Raw genomic sequence first — 20,535 nt, forward strand, 5'->3', positions numbered from 1 at the left:
AAAAATACCTGATTGCTAAAAAATACTAACAATCATCTGAACCTAGAGAGTCTTAAGCCTTTTGCTGGTGAAGGGTTTTGCCTCAATATTGATGGCTGCTGACTGATCAAGGTGATGGTTGCTGAAGGCAGGGATGACTCTGGCAATTTCCTAAAAGAGGACAACAGTGATGCTGGCTACACTGACAGATCTTTCCTTTCATGAAAGATTTCTCTTTCGAATTTTGAAAGTAGTTCTACTGTGGGTAAAATGTCAGTAAACATACTGTTTACTAATATTTTACCCACAGTAGAACTACTTTCAAAATATGAGTCAGTCTCTCAAAACCTGCTGCTGCTTTATCCACTAAGTTTATGTAATATTCTGAATCCTTTGTTGTCATTTTAACAATGTTCACAGCATCTTCACTAGGAGAGCCCATCTTAAGAAACCATTTTCATTGCTCATCTGAAAGAAATCATGCCTTAGCATTCAAGTTTGATCATGAGATTGCAGCAGTCCAGCCACATCTTCAGGCTCCACTTCTAACTCTGGTTCCTTGCTGTTTCTACCATGTCTGCAGTCACTTCCTTCACTTAAGTCTTGAACCTCTTGAAGTTATCTATGAGAACTGGATCTATTTCTTCCAAACTCTTGCTAATGTTGACATTTTGACCTTCTCCCATGAATTAAAATTGTTCTTACTGTGCTAGAATGGTGAATCCTTTTCAGGTTTCCAACTTATTTGTCCAGATCTATCAGAGGAATCACTATTATGGCAGCTTTGGCCTTACAAAGTGCATTACAAAATTAAGACTTGAAAGTCAAAATTACTATTTAAGCCATGGGCTGCCAAATGAATGTTGTGTTAGCAGGCATAAAAACATTTGTCTATTTGTCTGTCTTCATCAGAGCTCTTGGTTGACTAGGTGCATTGTAAATGAAAGAAATCTTTTTTTTTTTCTGGGGAGTAGATCTCAACTGTGGACTTAAAAGTATCCAGTAAATCATGCTGTAAGCAGACATGCTATCATCCAGGCTTTGTTGTTCCATGATAGAGCACAGGCAGACTCTGTTTAGCATAATTCTTAGGACTCTAGGAATTTCAGAATGGTAAAGGAGCTTTGGTTTCAACTTTAAGACCCCAGCTACTTTGGCCTCAAACAAGGGTCAGTTTGTCCTTTGAGGCTTTGAAGACAGGCATTGACTTGTTGCTCTGAAAGTCCTAGATGACATCTTCCATTAGAAGGTTGGTTCATCTACATTGAAAACCTGTTGTCGAGTATAACCACTTTTGTCAATTGCCCTAGCTAGATCCTCTAGATAACTTTCTGCACCTCCTCCAGCAGCATTTGTGCTTCACTTTTATGTTATAGAAATGACTGCTTTCCTTGAACCTCATGAAACAACCTCTGCTAGCTTCCAGCTCTTCTTCTGTAGCTTCCTCACCATTCTTAGCTTTCACAGAATTGAAGAGAGTTAGGGCCTTGCACTGGATTAGGCTTCGGCTTAAGGGGAATGTTGTGGCTGATTTGATCTTCTATCCAGACCATTAAAACTTTTTGCATATCAGTAATAAAGCTGTTTTGCCTTCTTATGTATGTATGCACTAGAGTAGCACTTTTTATTTCCTTCAAGAACTTTTCCTTTGCAATCACAGCTCAGTTCGTTGTTTGGCACAAAAGGCCTAGCTTTTGGCCTTAGCTTTTGACATGCCTTCCTCACTAAGCTTAATCATTTCTAACTTTTGATTTAAAGGGAGAGACATGCAACTCTTCCTTTCACTTGAACCCTTAGAGGCCATTGTAGGGTTATTAATTGTCCTAATTTCATTATTATTGTATCTCAGGAAATAGAGGGAGAGAGACTGGGCAACAGCTGGCCAGTGGTACAGTCAGAACACACACAGCATTTATCAATTACATTCGCAGTCTTATGTGGGCATGATTTGTGGCACCCCAAAACAATTAAAATGGTAACATCAAAGATCCCTGGTCACAGATCAGCATAACAGATCTAATAATAATGAAAATGTTTGGAAGATTGCAAGAATTACCAAAATGTGACAAGAGACACACGGTAAGCACATGTTAGAAAAATGGCACCAATGGACTTGCTCAACACAGGGTTGCTACAAACCTTCGATTTGTAATAAAACCACAATTATCTGCAATGCACAATAAAGCTAAGCAGAATAAAACATGCCTCTATACCACTCATCTGTTTCCCATCATATTATGAAACTTTTTATACTGTGAAAATATTGGAGAGTCTGTTTTGGGAATAGAATTTTGGTGGTCCTTGTGATAAGATATATTAGTTTCTCATATGCTTTTTAAGGTCTTTAGGAAATGTTTTTATTTTAATAAGAAAGTTATACTTAGCTGTAGAGGTTGACAAAATTGCTATGTTTCTATTTTTTTTTTAGATGCCTAGAATGGTTTCACATTTAAAACTGTTATCCAAAAGCATCAGGATTTTGTTTATGGTACTTAAAGACAGTTAAAAATCTACCACTAACGCCATGCAAATACTAGTACAGTTTTGCAAGAAAAAAAAAATGTGTTTGTTTGTATGAGTTTAATTCCAAACATTCAAAACCCGTTGTTGAATGGAATGAGGTATTTTGAGTGTTCGGAATTGAACTTGTACAAACTGATACACCAATACCAGTCGACCTCCCATCTTCTAAATTACTAAATGGCAAAACTTTGCACCTCTTGAAAGTGGGTTTTTCTTCTATTCCTGCCCTTTTGCCCACTTTCCCTCTCTATGAGGGACAGCCTTGTGTGTGTTTGTGTGTGTGTGTATGTCTGTATGTGTGTGTGTCTGTGTGTCTTCAGAGAGTTGGTACTGGAAAGAGGGTAGAGAGAGGAAACAGATCATCTTTGCTAAAAATATATATATAACAATGCCTCTCCATCACAGTGAAGGAGAAGGCTTTATGCCAGGTGCCTTCCTTCCAGGGCGCCATCTTCTTCTTTGAGGTTGATAAGAGCACACTGCTACCTGAGTGAGCAAAAGGCGTTCTATATCCAGTCCATGTCTTGGTTAGATTATGCGTCAGGAGCTTAGGAATCCCATCTCTCCTAGGGTCACTTCCAGGTGTCCACTGACACACAGGGTTGTGCTTGAGTCGCATTGCTCAGCAAAGCCCGTGTTGAGATAGATGCTCTTGGGTCCTTGTTGGATGGAGATAACATGGGAAAGCTGTAGTTTCACTACTGTTTTTAAAGATTTGATTTGTCTTGAGGATTGACTTTTTTCCTCAGAATACTTTGGGTAAGTTCTTGTCTTTGTGATTTTTTTTTTTCTTGTAAGCTCTGTTCTTTCCGGGGTAGCTTGAAATCTAACACTTTATCTACACTTAAGGTTTACCTCGTCCATGTCCCTCTGTTGGCCCTTCCTTGTGTTTCTTTCTTTCTTTCTTTTTAACATAGTATTCTCTGTTTGGTTGTAAAACTCCAACGAATAAATCACCCTAATTTGAGGAAATGTTCACTGGATCAGTTCCTGCCGGTTTCCCCCACCAGAACACAACAGATTGCTGTTGAATTTTGAATGTCACCAACAGACAGAGAATGGCTTCAGATGGATAATGAAATGTTTGGAACACAGATGGGTCTGTAAATCAATTTTCTTTGCCTTAGAATTTCCTTCTGACATAAAGAATTAACATAATTAACACTGTTTTATACCAGTACCCCTCAAACATGGTATCTCTGTGGCCCTATTGTTCAATTACTACATTCATCTGCCTTTGGGAAAGATGTGTCACTGCTTGATAGATGCTCTGTGCAGTCACCCACTGGGCGAAAGCCTACCTTGAAGACTTTATGGAAAGATGGTTATTTAAAAGTAAATCCTCCTCTGAGCCCTCAGCAGCCTTGATCTTCAAGAATTGCCTGAGAATTCCATATGCAGTACTCAAGCCATAGGAGGATTGGAAGTACAAATTAAGAGAAGTACCTGAAATTTCGTGACAAGGATTTTTATTTTAGAGCTATCAGTAACTTTTTAAATGTATTTAGGTACCTACAGGAGAAAGGAAATTAAATAGAAAAAAAATTTTTTAATTTTGTCAGAGGGGATGAGGGTACAGCTGATGAACCATGAATTTTATTTTCAGGTAACAAGCCTCTTTTTGCTTTATCTCCAGCATCGGGCATTAGCCAAGATGATGTTGGTGGCCACTCGATATACACCCCCGATCACTACTCTACGCTGGGAAGGTTTGATAGCTATCAGTCTGCTGGGCAGCGCTCAGAAACCAGGGACTCCAGCTGTCAGACGGAGGACATGAAGGTCGTACCACCTTCCATGAGGAGAATCAGGGCACAGAAGGGGCAAGGCATTGCTGCCCAGATGGGCCACTTCTCAGGTTCCTCTGGCAACATGTCTGTGCTGAGCGATTCTGCAGGGATCGTATTCCCTTCCCGCCTCGACAGTGATGCTGGCTTCCACAGTCTTCCGCGTTCTGGAGCAAGGGCGAACATTCAGTCTCTTGAGCCGAGGCTGGGTCCCCTGGGCCCCGCAGGAGACATGGATGGCACTTTCCCCTACCAGAGAGGTCACCCACAAGCAGATGAAAACTCAGGCCATTTAGGAGGTACCTCAAGGACTGGAACACTTTTGAGACCCAAATCCCAGGAGCTGAGGCACTTCGAGAGTGAAAATGTCACGAGCCCAGCATGTGTGGTTTCTCCTCATGCAGCCTACTCCACCAGCATCATCCCAAATGCCACACTGTCTTCCTCTTCCGAGGTTATCGCTATTCACACTGCTCAGAGCGCGGGGCAGCTGGAAAGTAGAAGTTCCGGCTCATTGCATGCAAAGATAAAATCCAGAGACCACCTCATCTCCAGGCATGCTGTGAAAGGTGATCATCAGTCTCCCGGTCACCACTGGAATGAGGGTCACACCATCATTCTTTCACAGGCCTTAGACCCTCATTCCTCTGGTGCACCCACACTGTTGTCCCTCTGTGACTCGGCAGTCTCTCTAAGTGCTCCAGCAAATAGGGAGAATGGGTCCCAAGCCATGCCATATAATTGTAGAAACAACCTGGCCTTCCCAGCCCACCCCCAAGATGTGGATGGCAAGAGTGAATCTAGTTATTCAGGGGGTGGAGGGCACAGCAGCTCGGAGCCCTGGGAATACAAAGCCTCAGGTAACGGAAGGGCATCACCCCTGAAGCCACATTTAGCAACTCCTGGCTACTCCACTCCCACAAGTAACATGAGCAGTTGCAGTTTGGACCAAACATCCAACAAAGAGGATGCTGGGTCACTGTATTCCGAGGACCACGATGGCTACTGCACGTCTCTGCACACTGACTCTGGACATGGATCTGGGAATCTGTGCAATAGCAGTGATGGCTTTGGGAACCCCAGACACAGTGTGGTCAATGTTTTTGATGGAAGAGCTCAGAAAAACCAGGGGGACCGATCCAATTACCAGGATAAATCCCTGTCAAGAAGCATCTCTTTGAAGAAAGCAAAGAAACCTCCCCTGCCACCCTCCCGGACAGACTCCCTCCGCAGGATTCCCAAGAAGAGCAGCCAGTCCAATGGGCAGGTGCTCAGCGAGAGCCTGATCGCCACACTCCAGCACTCGCTGCAGCTGAGCCTCCCAGGCAAGGGTGGCAGCTCGCCCTCCCAGAGCCCCTGCAGTGACTTGGAAGAGCCCTGGCTGCCCCGCTCCCGGAGCCAGAGCACAGTCAGTGCTGGCAGCAGCATGACTTCTGCCACCACCCCCAATGTCTACTCCCTGTGTGGGGTCACACCATCACAGAGTGACACGAGCAGCGTCAAGTCAGAGTACACGGACCCCTGGGGTTACTACATTGACTACACGGGCGTGCAGGAAGATCCGGGGAACCCAGCAGGGGGCTGTTCAACCAGCAGCGGGGCGCCCACTGGGAACGGGCCAGTCCGCCATGTCCAAGAAGGGTCCAGAGCCACAATGCCCCAAGTGCCCAGTGCTTCAGTCAAACCAAAGATCATGTCACCGGAGAAGTCACACAGAGTCATTTCTCCATCCAGTGGGTATTCCAGCCAGTCAAATACACCCACAGCACTCACCCCTGTGCCTGTGTTTTTAAAATCAGTGTCACCAGCAAATGGGAAGGGGAAGCCCAAGCCCAAGGTACCAGAAAGGAAGTCCTCTCTGATATCTTCAATATCCATTTCGTCGTCGTCCACTTCTCTTTCCTCTAACACTTCTAACGAAGGAAGTGGCACTATGAAGAAGCTGGATCCAGCTGTGGGCTCTCCCCTGGCTCCTCCTCCTCCTGTTCCCTCTCCTCCATCCCCTTGTCCTGCAGACAGGTCTCCTTTCCTTCCTCCCCCACCTCCTGTTGCAGACTGTTCCCAGGGCCCTCCTCTGCCTCACTCTCCTGTGTTCCCCCCTCCGCCGCCAGAAGCTCTCACTGCTTTCTGCTCCCCACCTGATTGGTGCCTTTCTCCTCCCCCCACTGCACTGAGCCCTCTTCTTCCAGATTCACCTGTGTCCTTGCCATTGCCCCCACCTTTCTTACCTTCCTTGGAACCCCCACCCGCCCCACCTCTTGACCCCAAATTCATGAAAGACACCAGGCCTTCTTTCACAAATTCTGGTCAGCCAGAGTCCTCCCGGGGATCCTTGAGGCCGCCTTCTACCAAGGAGGAGACCAGCAGGCCCCTCATGCCCCTGATAACCACGGAAGCATTGCAAATGGTGCAGTTGAGGCCCGTGAGAAAGAACTCGGGTGCCGAGGCAGCACCGTTGTCTGAACAAACAGCTCAGGAACAACGAACTCCAGTCGCTCCACAGTACCACTTAAAGCCATCTGCTTTCCTGAAATCCCGAAATAGCACAAATGAAATGGAGAGTGAAAGCCAGTCTGCCTCTGTGACAAGCTCGCTTCCGACGCCTGCCAAGAGCTCAAGTCAGGGTGACCATGGCAGTGCGGCCGAGCGCAGCAGCCTTGGAGCTCTGAGCCCTGGGGAGGCAGAGGCTCGGCCCAGCCCCAGCACCGCCCCACTCCCAGACTCTTCACCCAGCAGGAAGCCACCCCCCATTTCCAAGAAGCCCAAACTGTTCCTGGTGGTACCACCTCCGCAGAAAGATTTTGCAGTGGAGCCCGCAGAGAACGTGAGCGAAGCCCTCCGAGCCGCGCCTAGCCCCACGAGGGGAGAGGAGGGCTCTGTGTACAGCAAAGAGGCAAAAGAGAGTTCTGCAGCCCAAGCCGGCTCTCATGCCACACACCCTGGCACCTTGGTTCTTGAGGGAGGAGCTGCAGGATCCGTGTCCTCCGGCAGAGTGGAAGCCAATGTCCCCATGGTACAGCCCAATGTCTCACCGGCTCCCAAGCAGGAAGACCCAGCCGAGAACAGTGCAGATGCTGGGGGCGATGGGGAGAGCTGCCTGTCTCAACAGGACGGAGCAGGTGAGTCTGGCTTCCTGGCTTCTCTCTCCTGTGCCCTCTGCCCATATGCAGCTGAACCAGATAGAGTTGTTGAATGCCCACTTGTGGAAAGAACCCAGGTAGATCAGATTCATGTGAAAGCTAGCAGTGTGTGGGCTTCCCGTGCTAAAACAGGTTAGGTTACCAGCTTTGCATTTTGTTATTTTATTTTTAAGATCTAGACCTAAAGGGATGGCAGAAAATAGGGGGAATGGAGATAATCTGCAGCAGGCTGGGTATTAAATAGCAATGGGTAACACCTCCCAAGAAACGTTGCAACAAAATTTAAGAGAGATGCCGTAGGCGTTCTATACTTTAACAAAGAATGAGCTCTGGCTCTCAGGCTAGTGTCATTTTTCCCCTTCTTTGTAAACTATCAAACTACAGACCCATGGCATCTCCCTGTGGTTCTCACATTGTCAGGAATGGCAGGGAAGCAGCATATTTAGAAGCTTGGCTGAGGACTGAAATTGTAGTCACTTGAGCGTCTTGTGTGCCTGCCTGCTTTTCCATAGCTGGGGTACCGGAGGCCAGTGCAGCCTGTTCATTCTCAGAGGCCTGTGACTTCCTCAAGGAAGACGGGAGTGATGAGGTGATGACCCCCAGTCGACCCAGGACCACAGAAGACCTTTTTGCAGCTATTCACAGGTATTTCACACTCCTTCCTCTGACTTTAATCTACTTTATAATTCCTTCTTTCCAAGCGGCCCCTCGATTTATTTTTCTTCCGAGCGGTTTCTTCTGTCACCCAATCATGACTCCTTAACTTTACTGTTGATTTTTTGGTGGGTTCCTATAGTTTTATTTCCTCTGACTCCAATTTCTGTTTCACTGTGTCTCACTGATTTTTATGACATTGGGGACAGAGGCTCAATGTGATACCTTCTGGTAGGTGCTGCTCTTCCTGGCAAGGAGCGCAGTGTGGCAGTCATAAGACGAGTATTAGCAAAAGTGGGATTAAAGCAGCTGACAGTGCGGTCGGATGAGGAATGCTGCGTTCTGTGGACTTAGAATGCACAGACAGCTTCACGGGACTCTCTTCCTCAGGAGGTTTTAGTTTAGTATTGTTTTTTCATTTTACAGAAAAACTGCGATTATACAGTGCCATTTCTTTGGCTGCTTAAATGTTTCTATAAAAGAGTACGTCTCTTTGAGCAGGAGCGAGAGGAATGATGTGTGCTTGTTGCTGTATACCACGAGTGCCATCTACTGGCAGCAGAAATCGTTGGGTTTAAAAACAAAAAAGGGTAAAATTTTCCAAATAATGGCCTGAGTGGTTACAGTTTTTATATGTTGTCATCTTTAAGAGTGAATATGATTTAGCACTAAAGTTTTATTTGTTGCATCACTTGTAAACAGCTGAGTGCTCCCACAACAGTGTCACTGTAAGAACTGATGACTGTTTATGTGCAAGTACTTTAAGCCATAATGCTAAGCCTTTGGCTTCCTTCTAGACCTCTTTACCATGGTATTTCCAGGTAACTCTAATTAATGTCCTTATATTGCCAAGGCCTTATTTTGCTCTGAATGAAGATCCTTTTTTTTTACTAACCTCCTGAAACAAAGAATCAAATGATTCTATAGGAATCAAATGATTGATTCTACAGGAATCATTTGATTCTGTGTGTGAATGATCTTATATCAGCACTCTTTATTCTTTATTCTTGGAATCTCACTGAAAAGACTAATGCATAAGATGAAAAGCATAGTGCTGTACCTACCTGAAACTCTTCATGTGGCACATAAACATCTAACTTGGTGCAGGGATAATGAAGCTGGTGAATTAATGTGCTTGTCAAGAATTATGCTCTTTACATCGCTCCTCTAGTATTGGTATAATAGATCCTAAAGACTACCCCCTTTAACATGGACTGGTTTCGTTAATCTCATTAGAAGTAAAACGGTAGTTATCCAATTATTTCTCAAAACAGAGAAATGATCAGCGATGCATCCTTTGAAACTTTAGTGGCAATTCTAGAAGTTCCCACAGATGTTTCTGACTCTTAACCATGCTGGACACATAATAAGCACTCAATAAATATTTCCTGAATTAAATAAAACCAACTGGTATTTAACCATTAGAAGATTCTTCCAAGACTCAAAGTATTTCATTAAGTATGGAATGCACTGAGTTGCTAAATATACAGGCACATCTATCTATTTATAGTAGCCATCCACAGAGAAGATTTGCATTGCTTGGTTGTTCTGTGTACTAAATACTTGGTTCTAGTGAGGAAACCCAACTGTTGTGGGTCCGAATTACTGCATATTTTTTCCCAAAAATATGCCAAAGGTTTCCTCTATATTTTGGCAACCTTCTTAAGGCACTGAAAAATGTGTGGTTTTTCTTACTAGGGCGTTACATTGACTGCAGATGTAGAAATCGGTCAGTTTGTAGTATTCAGTGTGCACATGAGAGAAGTAAAAGCCAACTAGGTCTTAGGAACAGATTACAGAGAGAGAGCAAGGACACATGCTAATTTCTGTTGTAGCGTGGAGAATAAATTAGCAGACATAGTAAAAACCTATCTACTGTCTGTGTTTTTTAGGGCTTTATTTTTATGTCCTTCAGCACATAAGCTCATAATGTAAAATAAAGAATATCTAAGTTGAAACACAGCTTCCAAATTTTATAATGCAAATGAATTCGCTTCAGATTTAAAGCCAGATGGAAAATGTAGAACACCAGTTGAGGTGTGAAGTTTTTATATTTATTGAAGTAATTAGTTTTTAAATCAGTGTTAACTGTTTAAGCACTTTTTATAGACATCTTCCTTAAAAATATCTATTTGTGTGTGTGTCTGTGTATATGTATATGCTAAGAATTTGTACATTTAGATTTAATTATTTTAGTGGGCACCTGCTCTTGAGAGATGCCAGTGCTTTCATAGAATCCCATCATCTTCTTTCTTTTCTTTCTTTCTTTCTTTTTTTTTTTTTTTGAGACAGAGTCTCACTTACTCTGTTGCCCAGGCTGGAGTACAGGGGCACGATCTTGGCTCACTGCAACCTCTCCCTCCCAGATTCAAATGATTCTCCTGCCTCAGCATCCTGAGTAGCTGGGATTACAGGCATGTGCCACCATGCCCGGCTAAGTTTCGTATTTTTAGCAGAGACCTGGTTTCACCATGTGGCCTAAGCTGGTCACTCCATCTTCTTTCTTAATTCTGTATCTACAATTAAAGGTCATCCTTTTAATCAACTGTAGTTGTGACTTGTTTAATGGGTCTCAGCATACCCTCACCATTTAAAAACTAACTTAAAAATTAAGCCACCAGCCAATACCTAAAAGAATGAAATGAGCAGAGCTGTTTTGGGGAGCAGACTACGTAAGTGGTGAAACCATGTGCTGTAAGGACAAAGAAAGTCCCTCAAGTCCTAGCTGTCATACTAACAAGTTGTGTGACTTCAGTTTTTAGACCCCAGTTACCTTTTCTGAAACCAAAAGTGGTTAGACTAGACCATTTGTAACATCTTTTCTAGCTCTGCAATTTCAAGATGTTAGGATGTCTGTGGTTTTATCAGCCAGTCCTAACTCATATCAGGGCACTACTTTTATTGACTACTGAGTGGGACCATGAAACCTGTGTTCTGCAGTCCCAAAGAGTCTGGTACCCTGTCCACTCTGGCCACCCTTCAGACTCTGTATTGGGTCCTTACCATTTCCCACCCTCTGCTTTAGTGGCTTCTTTTTGACCAGAAGAATGGAGATGACCCTGGGAACACCAAGCCCACGGTAGCCAGCAAGGGCCCATCCTGCTCGCTGTCTTGCTATGTAAGCCACATAAAAACTGAATCGGCTTTCTATGTGACATTCAAAGGTTTGTCAAGCACCTGCTCTATGCCTGACCGATTATGGCTCTTTCGGCAAACTGTGACCTGTATACTCTTATTCACCCTTTTGTGATAGGAAACAGTCAGAAATGTTAATTTGCCCAAGAGGACAGAACAAGGGAGCTTTAGCAGTGGGAGTTATGTAGCTTCTTTATTTCACTTAATTTTCACAAACCTGTGAGGTTGGTATCTTGTAAGTGAGGAGGCACAGCATGCATGGGTAACTTGTCCCCAGGTCACTCAGCAAGAAGTGGGAAGAGTCTGGTTTCAACTCTTAATCTGTATGTACAGATATCATACTCAACCTTGCCCTGCTGCCCATTCTACAACTTGATAGCAGGAAAAGAGATACACCCACGTCTTTACTCTATTAACTGTGTCAAGTTTCCTTAAAGCAAGTTCTCCTGTGCTTAGCTAAGAGACGCACACTGAGTTGTTCTCATGAAGAGACCAGCAAGGGGCCACTTGGCTCATTGGGCTTATCATCTCTGCATCACTGGCAATGGAAAGCACATTGAACAGTGATGTTCTTAGAGACTCAGGACAAGAAATACCTACCGGAAACCTTTTACTTTCTTTGCTAACCCCTTCATCGTCCCTGCTCCACCCCACCCGTCACATTTTCTTAATCAGTGTGAGGTTTGCTGAAGTCAATCATGAAACACGATCTGGCCCGGAGGGATCACTCTTGTTTTCTGGAAGGCTAAATTTGTAGAATTTGGCACGTGGTCCTGGAAGAGCTGAGGAAGACTGCTCTGATGTCAACTTCTAGAATAACTGAGAATGTGAAGCTGAGGAGTTGTTCTAGGACCTGGAGTGGAGTACATCTTAGTACAGGGAGTATTCTGGCATGGAACAAGAAAAGGAAGCGTGGAAAGAAAGGAGGGTCAGCATGTGAAATTCACTTCGAATCAGCCCATCTAGGAAAGATCAAGGAAAACTGGCTATTGTTAAAACTTTTGGAAATGGTCCTATCCAAAGTAAGTTAATACAGTGTCTAAGATTTGTTTCAAATAGGAAGAGTGGAGACAAAAGTAGAGTGACCATAATTAATGATCGTCATAGGTGAGTTACAGGCTCACGCGGTCTTACAATGAGCTGTTCTTTTTTGTGTGAGTGTTGTAGTTTTTCAAAGTTAAAAATAAATTATTCACTTACTACTTTTTCTTCTGTCTTTTTTTTTTTTTTTTTTTTGGAATAGAGATAAAGTCTATGTTGCCCAGGCTGGTCTTGAACTCCTAAGCTCAAGTGATCCTCCCACCTTGGCCTCCCAAAATGCTGGGATCGCAGTCAAAAATAAATTTTTTTGAAAATGAATCTTAAGTAGATGGTGACCGGAAGATGTGACTGAGGAGAAGCAGAGTGGTTGTGGCTGACAGCCTGTGGTCCCTTGGGAATTAACCTTTGTCTTAATGTTATTAAATCTCAGATCCAAAAGGAAAGTCCTCGGCCGTAGAGATTCAGATGATGACCACTCCCGAAACCATTCTCCCTCCCCGCCAGTGACACCCACCGGCGCTGCCCCGAGCCTGGCCTCTCCAAAACAAGTGGGATCCATTCAGAGAAGCATCCGAAAGAGCAGCACCAGCAGTGACAACTTCAAAGCTCTGCTGCTAAAAAAGGGCAGTCGTTCAGACACCAGCGCCCGCATGTCTGCAGCAGAGATGCTCAAGAACACGGACCCCAGATTCCAGAGGTCAAGGTCAGAGCCTTCCCCAGACGCCCCTGAGAGCCCGTCAAGCTGCTCCCCAAGCAAGAACAGAAGGGCACAGGAGGAGTGGGCCAAGAACGAAGGCTTGATGCCTCGGAGTCTGTCCTTTTCCGGCCCCAGGTACGGCCGCAGTAGAACGCCGCCTTCTGCCGCCAGCAGCAGGTACAGCCTGCGGAACCGGATCCAGAGCAGCCCCATGACCGTCATCTCGGAGGGAGAAGGGGAGGCCATGGAGCCTGTGGACAGCAGAGGCTGTGGGGCCCTGGGCGCTGCGGAGGGATGTTCCCTGAACGGACTGGCGAGGGAGGAGGTGGGCGAGGGCGGCCTGCTCTGTGGGGAGGGGCCTGCCGCCTCCCTGCAGCCCCCGGCCCTCCGCCCTGTGGATGGGACAGCCGGTGCAGAGGGCAGAGCGCCCTCCCCGCAGTGTGGCAGTTCTCTGAGCGAGGAGAGTTAGGGCCAGGATCATAACTCTCCCAGGTGACACGGGGGTGGGGTGGGGAGATGAGCTGTGCAGCACTCTAGGAAGCCTGCCAGGCGCCCTCCCTGGCTCGCCCGGGGATGGCACCCTGCGTCTGTGCTGTGTGCCCCGGCGTTGCCTGCCCTGCAGTGTGAGTGAAAGTTATTTAGGACTCACTTGGCACTTGCCCTGTGGCTTATGAGCAAGTAGAAGCTTAAACTTCTGAAAGTGCTTCCTGGGGAAGATTTTTTTTTTTTTCCTAAATGCTGGGGGTGTGTGTGTGTGCATTTTCAACACTTTTTAATTTTTAAAAATACACATATACACAAACAACATGTACAGAAATAGAAGAAAGCAAGCCAGAGTTAAGCTTGGTAAGAGTAACGGAGTCCTCTGGACTAGGCGGTAATTGCTTTCAGAGCATTACGTTTATGGAAATTGGCGAGTTCCGTAAGAAAGGAGAAGATGTTACTTCTAAGAAAGGCGGCAGAGTTGCTGGTTCTTAATGCACAGAACACACGGATATATGCTCTCGTGTGCTGCTGAGGGGAGGCAGGTCGTGGTGAGCAGAGAGAAGCTGGGAAGAGGCTAAGTGACTAATTGGTTCAGGTACTTTTTTCTGGGGGAGGTAGGCTTTCTTCTTTGTGAAAATGTCAAACATGTAGAAGTGGCAACGCTGTAACCTGGTGCCTGCTGCTGTGCAGCCACATACACAGAATTGTAGCCTGATTTTTAGAAGTGTGGGTAATTTTTTAATGAATTTCCTCCTTGAGTAGCAGCTGAGAACTGAAGTGGTGGTGTGGACATACAGAGAGGGGCAGAGTTGGAGAGGAATAAGTGATACACTGCTGGAATTTGTTTCCTGCCTATGAAATAAAATTATTTTTCAGAATTAAATTTGAAAACTTGCACTACAGAACTATGGGTGGAGCTTTTCCTTTTACAACAGTTTGTTTTGTTTTGTTTTTTTAACCAGAGTTTAAACTTTCATTAGGCAATTTCCTGTCACTTGAAATGTCAACATTTGCTAATTTTTGGATATCCTTTTGGGAACACCAAAGAAAAAGTTATGGCTATTTTTTTCCCTTGAACTGCCTACGATATCATGTCCTAATTCAGAAAGATTTGTCAAAATCTATGATCTTACTTTGAAGAAAATCTTGAATAGCTCTTGTTAGTCTATAACTGATAAAAATTGGTAGGGCTTGGCTATCAATTAGCCCTGGGAAATGAATTTTTAGATTAAAAAGATTTTTTTGCATCATTTGGTTTGTGCATTTTTATATTTGTTTATAAATAATTGAGTTGCTAATTATCTTCTAATCTTCTCCAATCAGATTTTCCAACAATTTTAGACATGGGACAAAAGTGTTCGAAGTCTTTATTTTAATGTCAATCTTATTGCCCCCACCCTCACTCCCTTAACTTCCGTGTACTTAGACTCCTTTATTTGTTAAATAAGCCAGAGTCTTGTCTTCTTCCTTAGAAGGACCTAGGATGACAAAGTGGAGATTCTTGGTCTGAATCTAGTACAGCTACCACCTGCCATCTTTTGGGGGTATGAAAATAGTATCTAAAAGTTGGATTGCGCAGGCCAAATCATTATGAGACTTATAAACAAAAACTTCAGATACCCATTAGAAATGTCTTTGAGGCAAAAACACACCTAAAGAATGAAGACCCCTACTCTGAAGAAAACAAAACACCACTCTTCACACAACCAGAAATCAAGACCAGAGATTTGGAGCAATTGTCTACTAATTTGGCACAAAGATTATTTGTTCTTTAGAAAAGTGGCGCTGGCTTTTGAATATGAAATCTTCTCATAGCTGCCTAAAAAAGACTGGAATATCAGAAATCTTTAATACATAATTTATGCAAAGATAAAGCAACATAACACTAATTATAAAACTTTAAATTCCCATTTTTAATGAAAAATATACATTCGTATTTAAATTTGCTTTGAATAAAACAATTGTAAAGTAAATATTTGAAGCATTTCTTTTTGTTTGTACATGCATTTTTTTTTAATAATGAGATAAGTCTTCTTGTACAGAATTGTTGAGTGTTCTGGATACAAACAGAAAAGCAGTGAGAACAGAAGGTCTCTGGGGGAGGTGAGGCCCCAGCAGAGAAGAGGTGGAACATCACAGACACTGGATGGCGCCATCTGCAACGGCACATGGAAAAACAACTCCACATCGTGTCCTACGGACTTCGGAATAAAATAGGAATAACTGTCGCCTGGCAGTTCAGATGACTTGGCATGTGTAGAAACGTGAGAACTTCTCACAGGCATGGATGAAATACAGGGAGACAAGAATCAAGACTCATCCCTGAAACACTGCCTTCCGCGTGGCTACCTACTCCATGGGGCCGCTTGGTGCGGACCGCAACTTACTCCAAAGCTCCACGGGTAGATCTGACGGCTCTCCTCGTACCCTGATGCTTTAAGTTCCAGGTAATCATAGACAGTAAGCCCCACCCTAAATTATTTCCACTTTAGTTTCTAACAGTGGGGAGAGAAACAAATGACCGTTTGGTCTGTCAGTTGGAAACAACCTCAATGCTATCTGATTTCTGGCCTCCTACTATTTCTGAAGACTCTTGATTGAACTCTTGCTTTTCCTGTGGGGGTGACAGTATATTCCTTAAGAGAATCACAGTGAAAAGGAGCTGCTGGCACCCTGTTCTGTGCTGGCATCTTAGGAGGAGAGGGGAAGGACAGTGGCTTTCTTGGTTTTGCTGTAGAGGGGTTCAGCCTGCATGTGATGCTGATTCCATCAAAAAATGAGCACAGCGGGATAATTTGCTTTGGCAGATGTGAGGATGTTGTTGAGGAATGGAGGGTCATTTGAATATAACATGGAACTGGTTCTTGGTCCACTTTCTTTAATAAGCAGCGCGGTAACAAATACAGTTTCTCTCAGTTGCCTGCTCTGACCTACCTTCCGCAGAAGCCAGCCTTTATTCACAGAACATGGAGTAGAGCAATCTGTCATTTGTTCAGCAATGGGAAAAAAGTCCTACTAAATGCTTCTCATGTGCTAGGTAAAGACAAGGAAGCCCAAAGATAGAAGATACGGATGAGCTACCAGTAAGGGGCATGATCCTACTGCCAGTTTAGGTTCTTCAAGAAGTAGACACTGAGACACTTAGAATACCAAAGCTTTTATTGGAGTAAGCACCTTTGAAAGGAAAAGAGGAAGCAGGATGAGGCAGGGAGGGCAGGCGAGCTGCCATCCCAGGGGAACTCTGGGAAAAAGATCACTCATGGCGGAGTTCTTTGTTGGACTGAAACAGCTAGGTCCTTGTATCCTAGGTGCTTGCCCCCCTCTGAGAAGAGCATGCTCTCAATTTCCATAATTTAGTGAAATCATTGGCCACCAATCCCTCCTGTCTTGAGAGTAGTGTGACCTCAGTTTGAAAGCTAAGGTGGACCCTGGTGAAGTAGCAGCTGGTGGCTCCTTGCAGCTGGATGGCACGTCTTGTCTTAAAGGGGGATCTAAGTGGCACCTCTCCATGCCTGCCACAGCCCACCCCTTGCCCATATGGATCCACTTCCCCTAAAAACATGCAGAGAGTGACTGCTCCAGGGTGCCATGGACCTCTCTTGCTGAGGATAAATGTTGAAAGAGGAGTTTGGTGAGACCAACTATAGCACCTTCCTGCAAATGGTTTTGGAATCATAGCTGGTCCTCATTACTCCCCCTTTCATTCTAAATTCCTCAACTGTCATCTTTGCTGGTCTTGGTGGTTTTTTTGATAGTATAAACCAAGCTCTCATTCCTGAGGTCCTGGGAGCCAAACCCTTCTCAGACCAGGGTTGCTGCACTAGTCCTTTCAGTTACAGCTGGGCGAGGAGTACAGAGTGCCTCCAGTGGATCTGCTAAGTTCCACACATGTTACTCCTGCTCCCATCCTCTGACAGCAGGCTTACCTCCACTTGGAGTTCAGGGTCAATACCCTGACTAGATGGTGACTTCTTGTCTACTGGTCCCTGAACACAGAGTCCAAAGTGCCCACATAGTAGCAGCAGACTCTAGTTCAATGGCACTCTTGCAATATTGCCTGGAGAAGGTATACACCCTCTGAGAACTAGGACTTCTGATGCTGTAGAACACGGAGTTGTGGGGATGGGAAGTACTAAGTCCCTCAGTGGTTCATTGGGTGTGATGGTAAGTGGGGTCACTCCTGCCTCCACTCCTTGGTTCTGAAATCTATACATTCTTCCTGTTGTAGACACAGCATCGTATAGGCTTCCTGATTCAATAAGTATACTGTGTACAGGAGATGGCAGCACATCTTGGCAGGGTATTGTCTCCCACCTGGCACTGAAGCAGGCCATGCCAGCAGCTTCTAGGTGGCACAGTATGTGATAGGACAAGTGGATCCTGTGGCCATTGGTTAACTCCCTAATTGGGTGTTAACATGTATAGATCCCATGTTCAGCAAGTCCATACTGGCAGATCAGGTGTTTTATAAGTCCCTAGACTGTGTTCAGACCCTGTAGGCCCGAAAAAAAAAGACATACCTAGAATAGGAGGCTGTCCTTATGTGAATAAACTGCTGGTGCTTCTAGGAAGGAATGAGCCTACCATAGTGAATTTGCCATCAAGTGACCAGTTGGTCCTCACAGCCTCATCAGGGTCTCGGCATTGGTATATGCTGCTGGCAGGTTGGAGAGTCACAGTGAGCAGTGTCTAAGTTGGCCTTAGTAAGTGGGAGCCCACGTGGGTGGGTTCCATGTTTAGCCTCCATCTTTGCCACTTAGTGTGCACATTTTACCAGCACTGAGGTGGGCACTGGCAAAAGTTAATAGAACAGGCTAAGTCATTTCCTCTACTTGGTTGTTTAGTACCTCTTCTGTGCTGGGTGCTATCTGGTGGGCATTAACATGTGATACAGTTTTTCAAGTTTTGTGTCCACTCCATATGCCCATCCACATGCCTGTACCCCAGACCTCCTAATCATCCATTCTTTTTCCTCCCAAACTTCTGATCGGCTGGCAGGCCATTTGCTGCTATTTCTATACATATTTTACCGCTCCTCCCTCACAAAGTGAATGATCAGTGCACCTCAAAAAATTCTGCCCAGTTTTTGCAGAAAGATTGCAAGTTTTTTTCCCTGTTTTTCAGGGTCACCTTTGAGTGAGGGTCCATTTTCAGCCTGCAACTACAGAATGAGATAAGTAATCAATAAACCAAGCCCAAGCATTCCTCTTCCTTCAGTGGATCATACAGGTCCTCCAGCAACCACGGTGGGTGGGGTGTGGGTGCCACTGTGCAGACATGGTGGTGGAGATACTTGCTCTTGCGGTTTGCTTATGTCCTCCAGTCCTGCTTGGAACTGCTCCTGTATATATCATTTCCATCTCCCAGTGGACTGCTGCCGATCCTACTAGCTTATGACTTGGTGCTTCCCACAGGACTTAGTTAAAATGGGCAGTTCTGGACACAGCATCACTGGGTCTCAAAGTTCCATGTCTACCAGGGCCCAGTAGCACACCAGAAGCTGTTTTTCCAAAAGCATATAATTATCTTCTGCAGTTAGAACCACCTTGCTTCAGGACCCCAGGGACCTGCATTGTGATTCTCTCATTGGGCCTTGTCATATTTTCCACACTGCTGCTGCTTTCCCTCCTACCTCCAATATATAAGATCTGCCAGATCACATAATTCAAGCTGCTAATTTCTTCGTATCTGTCACTTCTGGGTCTACTTCTAATGATTACTTTTTTTTTTTTTTTTTCAAATTATAGGTCATAATTTTTGTTTCTAGTAACTTTTTACTGAATGTTGGGAATTATGAGTGTTATGTTGTTTGTTGATGGATTTTGTTATATTCCTATAAAAAGCATTGGGCTTTATTCTGTTTCAGTTAAGTTTCTTGAAATTAGTTTGATCCTTCCAAGGCTTGCTTTTAAGCGTTGTTAGGGGAAGCCCAAAGAAGCCTTTGGTCTAGGGACAATTTGACCTTGGTACTAAGGCAACACCCTTTTGAGGACTCCATGAATTATGAGTTATTTCTACTTTGGCTAGTCAGAACACAGACTTCTCCCAGCCCTATAGATGATCTGTAAATTATTTGCTCTACTACTTTCCAGTTACTCATTTCTTGGCTTGGGTAGTTTCTTCTTACACCTTCAGTCAACCAAGGACTCTAGAGGACCCCCTGCAGATCTACAGCGCTCCCTGTGTGTGTGTGCTGCTTCCTCCTCTCCTCTCACATGCTCTGCCCGACAAGTTCTACCCAGCTAGGCCTGAGTCCTTAACACTGATCTCTACCTCCTCAACCCAGCAGGACCACTGGTCTCTGGCTTCCCCCTCCCTGCTTTGCTGACTAGAAACTGCCTCCAGGCCATTAGCTTAAGCAATCATTGGACTCACCTCATTTTTCCCCTTTCTCTCAGAGATCACAGTCCTGTACTACGAACTTCCAGCATCTGAAAACCATTGTTTCATATATTTTCTCTGGGTTTTTAGTTGTTTAAGAGGGAAGGGTAAATTGGGTTCCCATTTCACCATCATGGCCAGAAGCAGATGTTCACCTGAGGTGCTTAAAAAAAACATAGTTCAAGGCAATATTGATTATGGTTTACTGCCCTGTTTGGAGGAGTTTAGAAGTTTATACTTTTTCCCCATAGGTCAGGGAACAATTGTAGGGGTTATTCTGCCTGCCAAGGATGCCAATCTCAATCACACATTCAGGGATTAGGCAGATAACCAACTAGACAACCTGCAGACCTGAAGAGCCACCTGGTCTCTTCAAGGTCTCATCATCATCCAGATTGCTCTCAGCAAGCGAAGTTCCATCACAGCCTTTCCTGCCAGCCCCAGCCTGCCAATGAGAGCCACCGCTGAGCTCCTTCATGATGCTCAAGCCCACTCATCAGTGCATTCTTGGCCGTGCTGAAGGATGGATCCCCTGGGCCTTCCTGTGGAATGTAACTGTCTAATGGGTCACCTTGCCTCATATATCCATGCTGGCATGCTCCCTTCCCCGAGCCTTCTCCTTCCCTTCTCTATTAGTTTGTTCCAGCCATTCAGGCATTTCAACATTTTGATCACTCTAGGCTTCTACCAAGCTGCCCTAGAGCAGTGAGTC

General features: G+C 44.8%; 1 protein-coding gene across 11 annotated transcripts in view; it reads left to right on the forward strand.

Annotated features, from left to right (window-relative positions):
• NHSL1 (NHS like 1) overlaps nucleotides 1–14,692 on the forward strand; it is a 272,793-nt gene extending 258,101 nt beyond the window's left edge. For all 11 annotated transcript variants that reach the window (XM_064360639.1, XM_064360640.1, XM_064360633.1 and 8 more), the window contains 3 exons: nucleotides 4,139–7,408; nucleotides 7,942–8,074; nucleotides 12,690–14,692. In XM_064360639.1, coding sequence (XP_064216709.1) covers nucleotides 4,139–7,408; nucleotides 7,942–8,074; nucleotides 12,690–13,425 — 4,139 coding nt within the window. In that variant the 3' untranslated portion in view covers nucleotides 13,426–14,692. The remainder of the gene's footprint in view (nucleotides 1–4,138; nucleotides 7,409–7,941; nucleotides 8,075–12,689) is intronic.
• Nucleotides 14,693–20,535: the final 5,843 nt, after the last annotated feature.

The sequence above is a fragment of the Aotus nancymaae genome, unplaced genomic scaffold (assembly GCF_030222135.1).
Source record: "Aotus nancymaae isolate 86718 unplaced genomic scaffold, 86718_ANA_hifiasm-v0.15.2.pri h1tg000040l, whole genome shotgun sequence".
NCBI classification, from domain to species: domain Eukaryota; kingdom Metazoa; phylum Chordata; class Mammalia; order Primates; family Aotidae; genus Aotus; species Aotus nancymaae.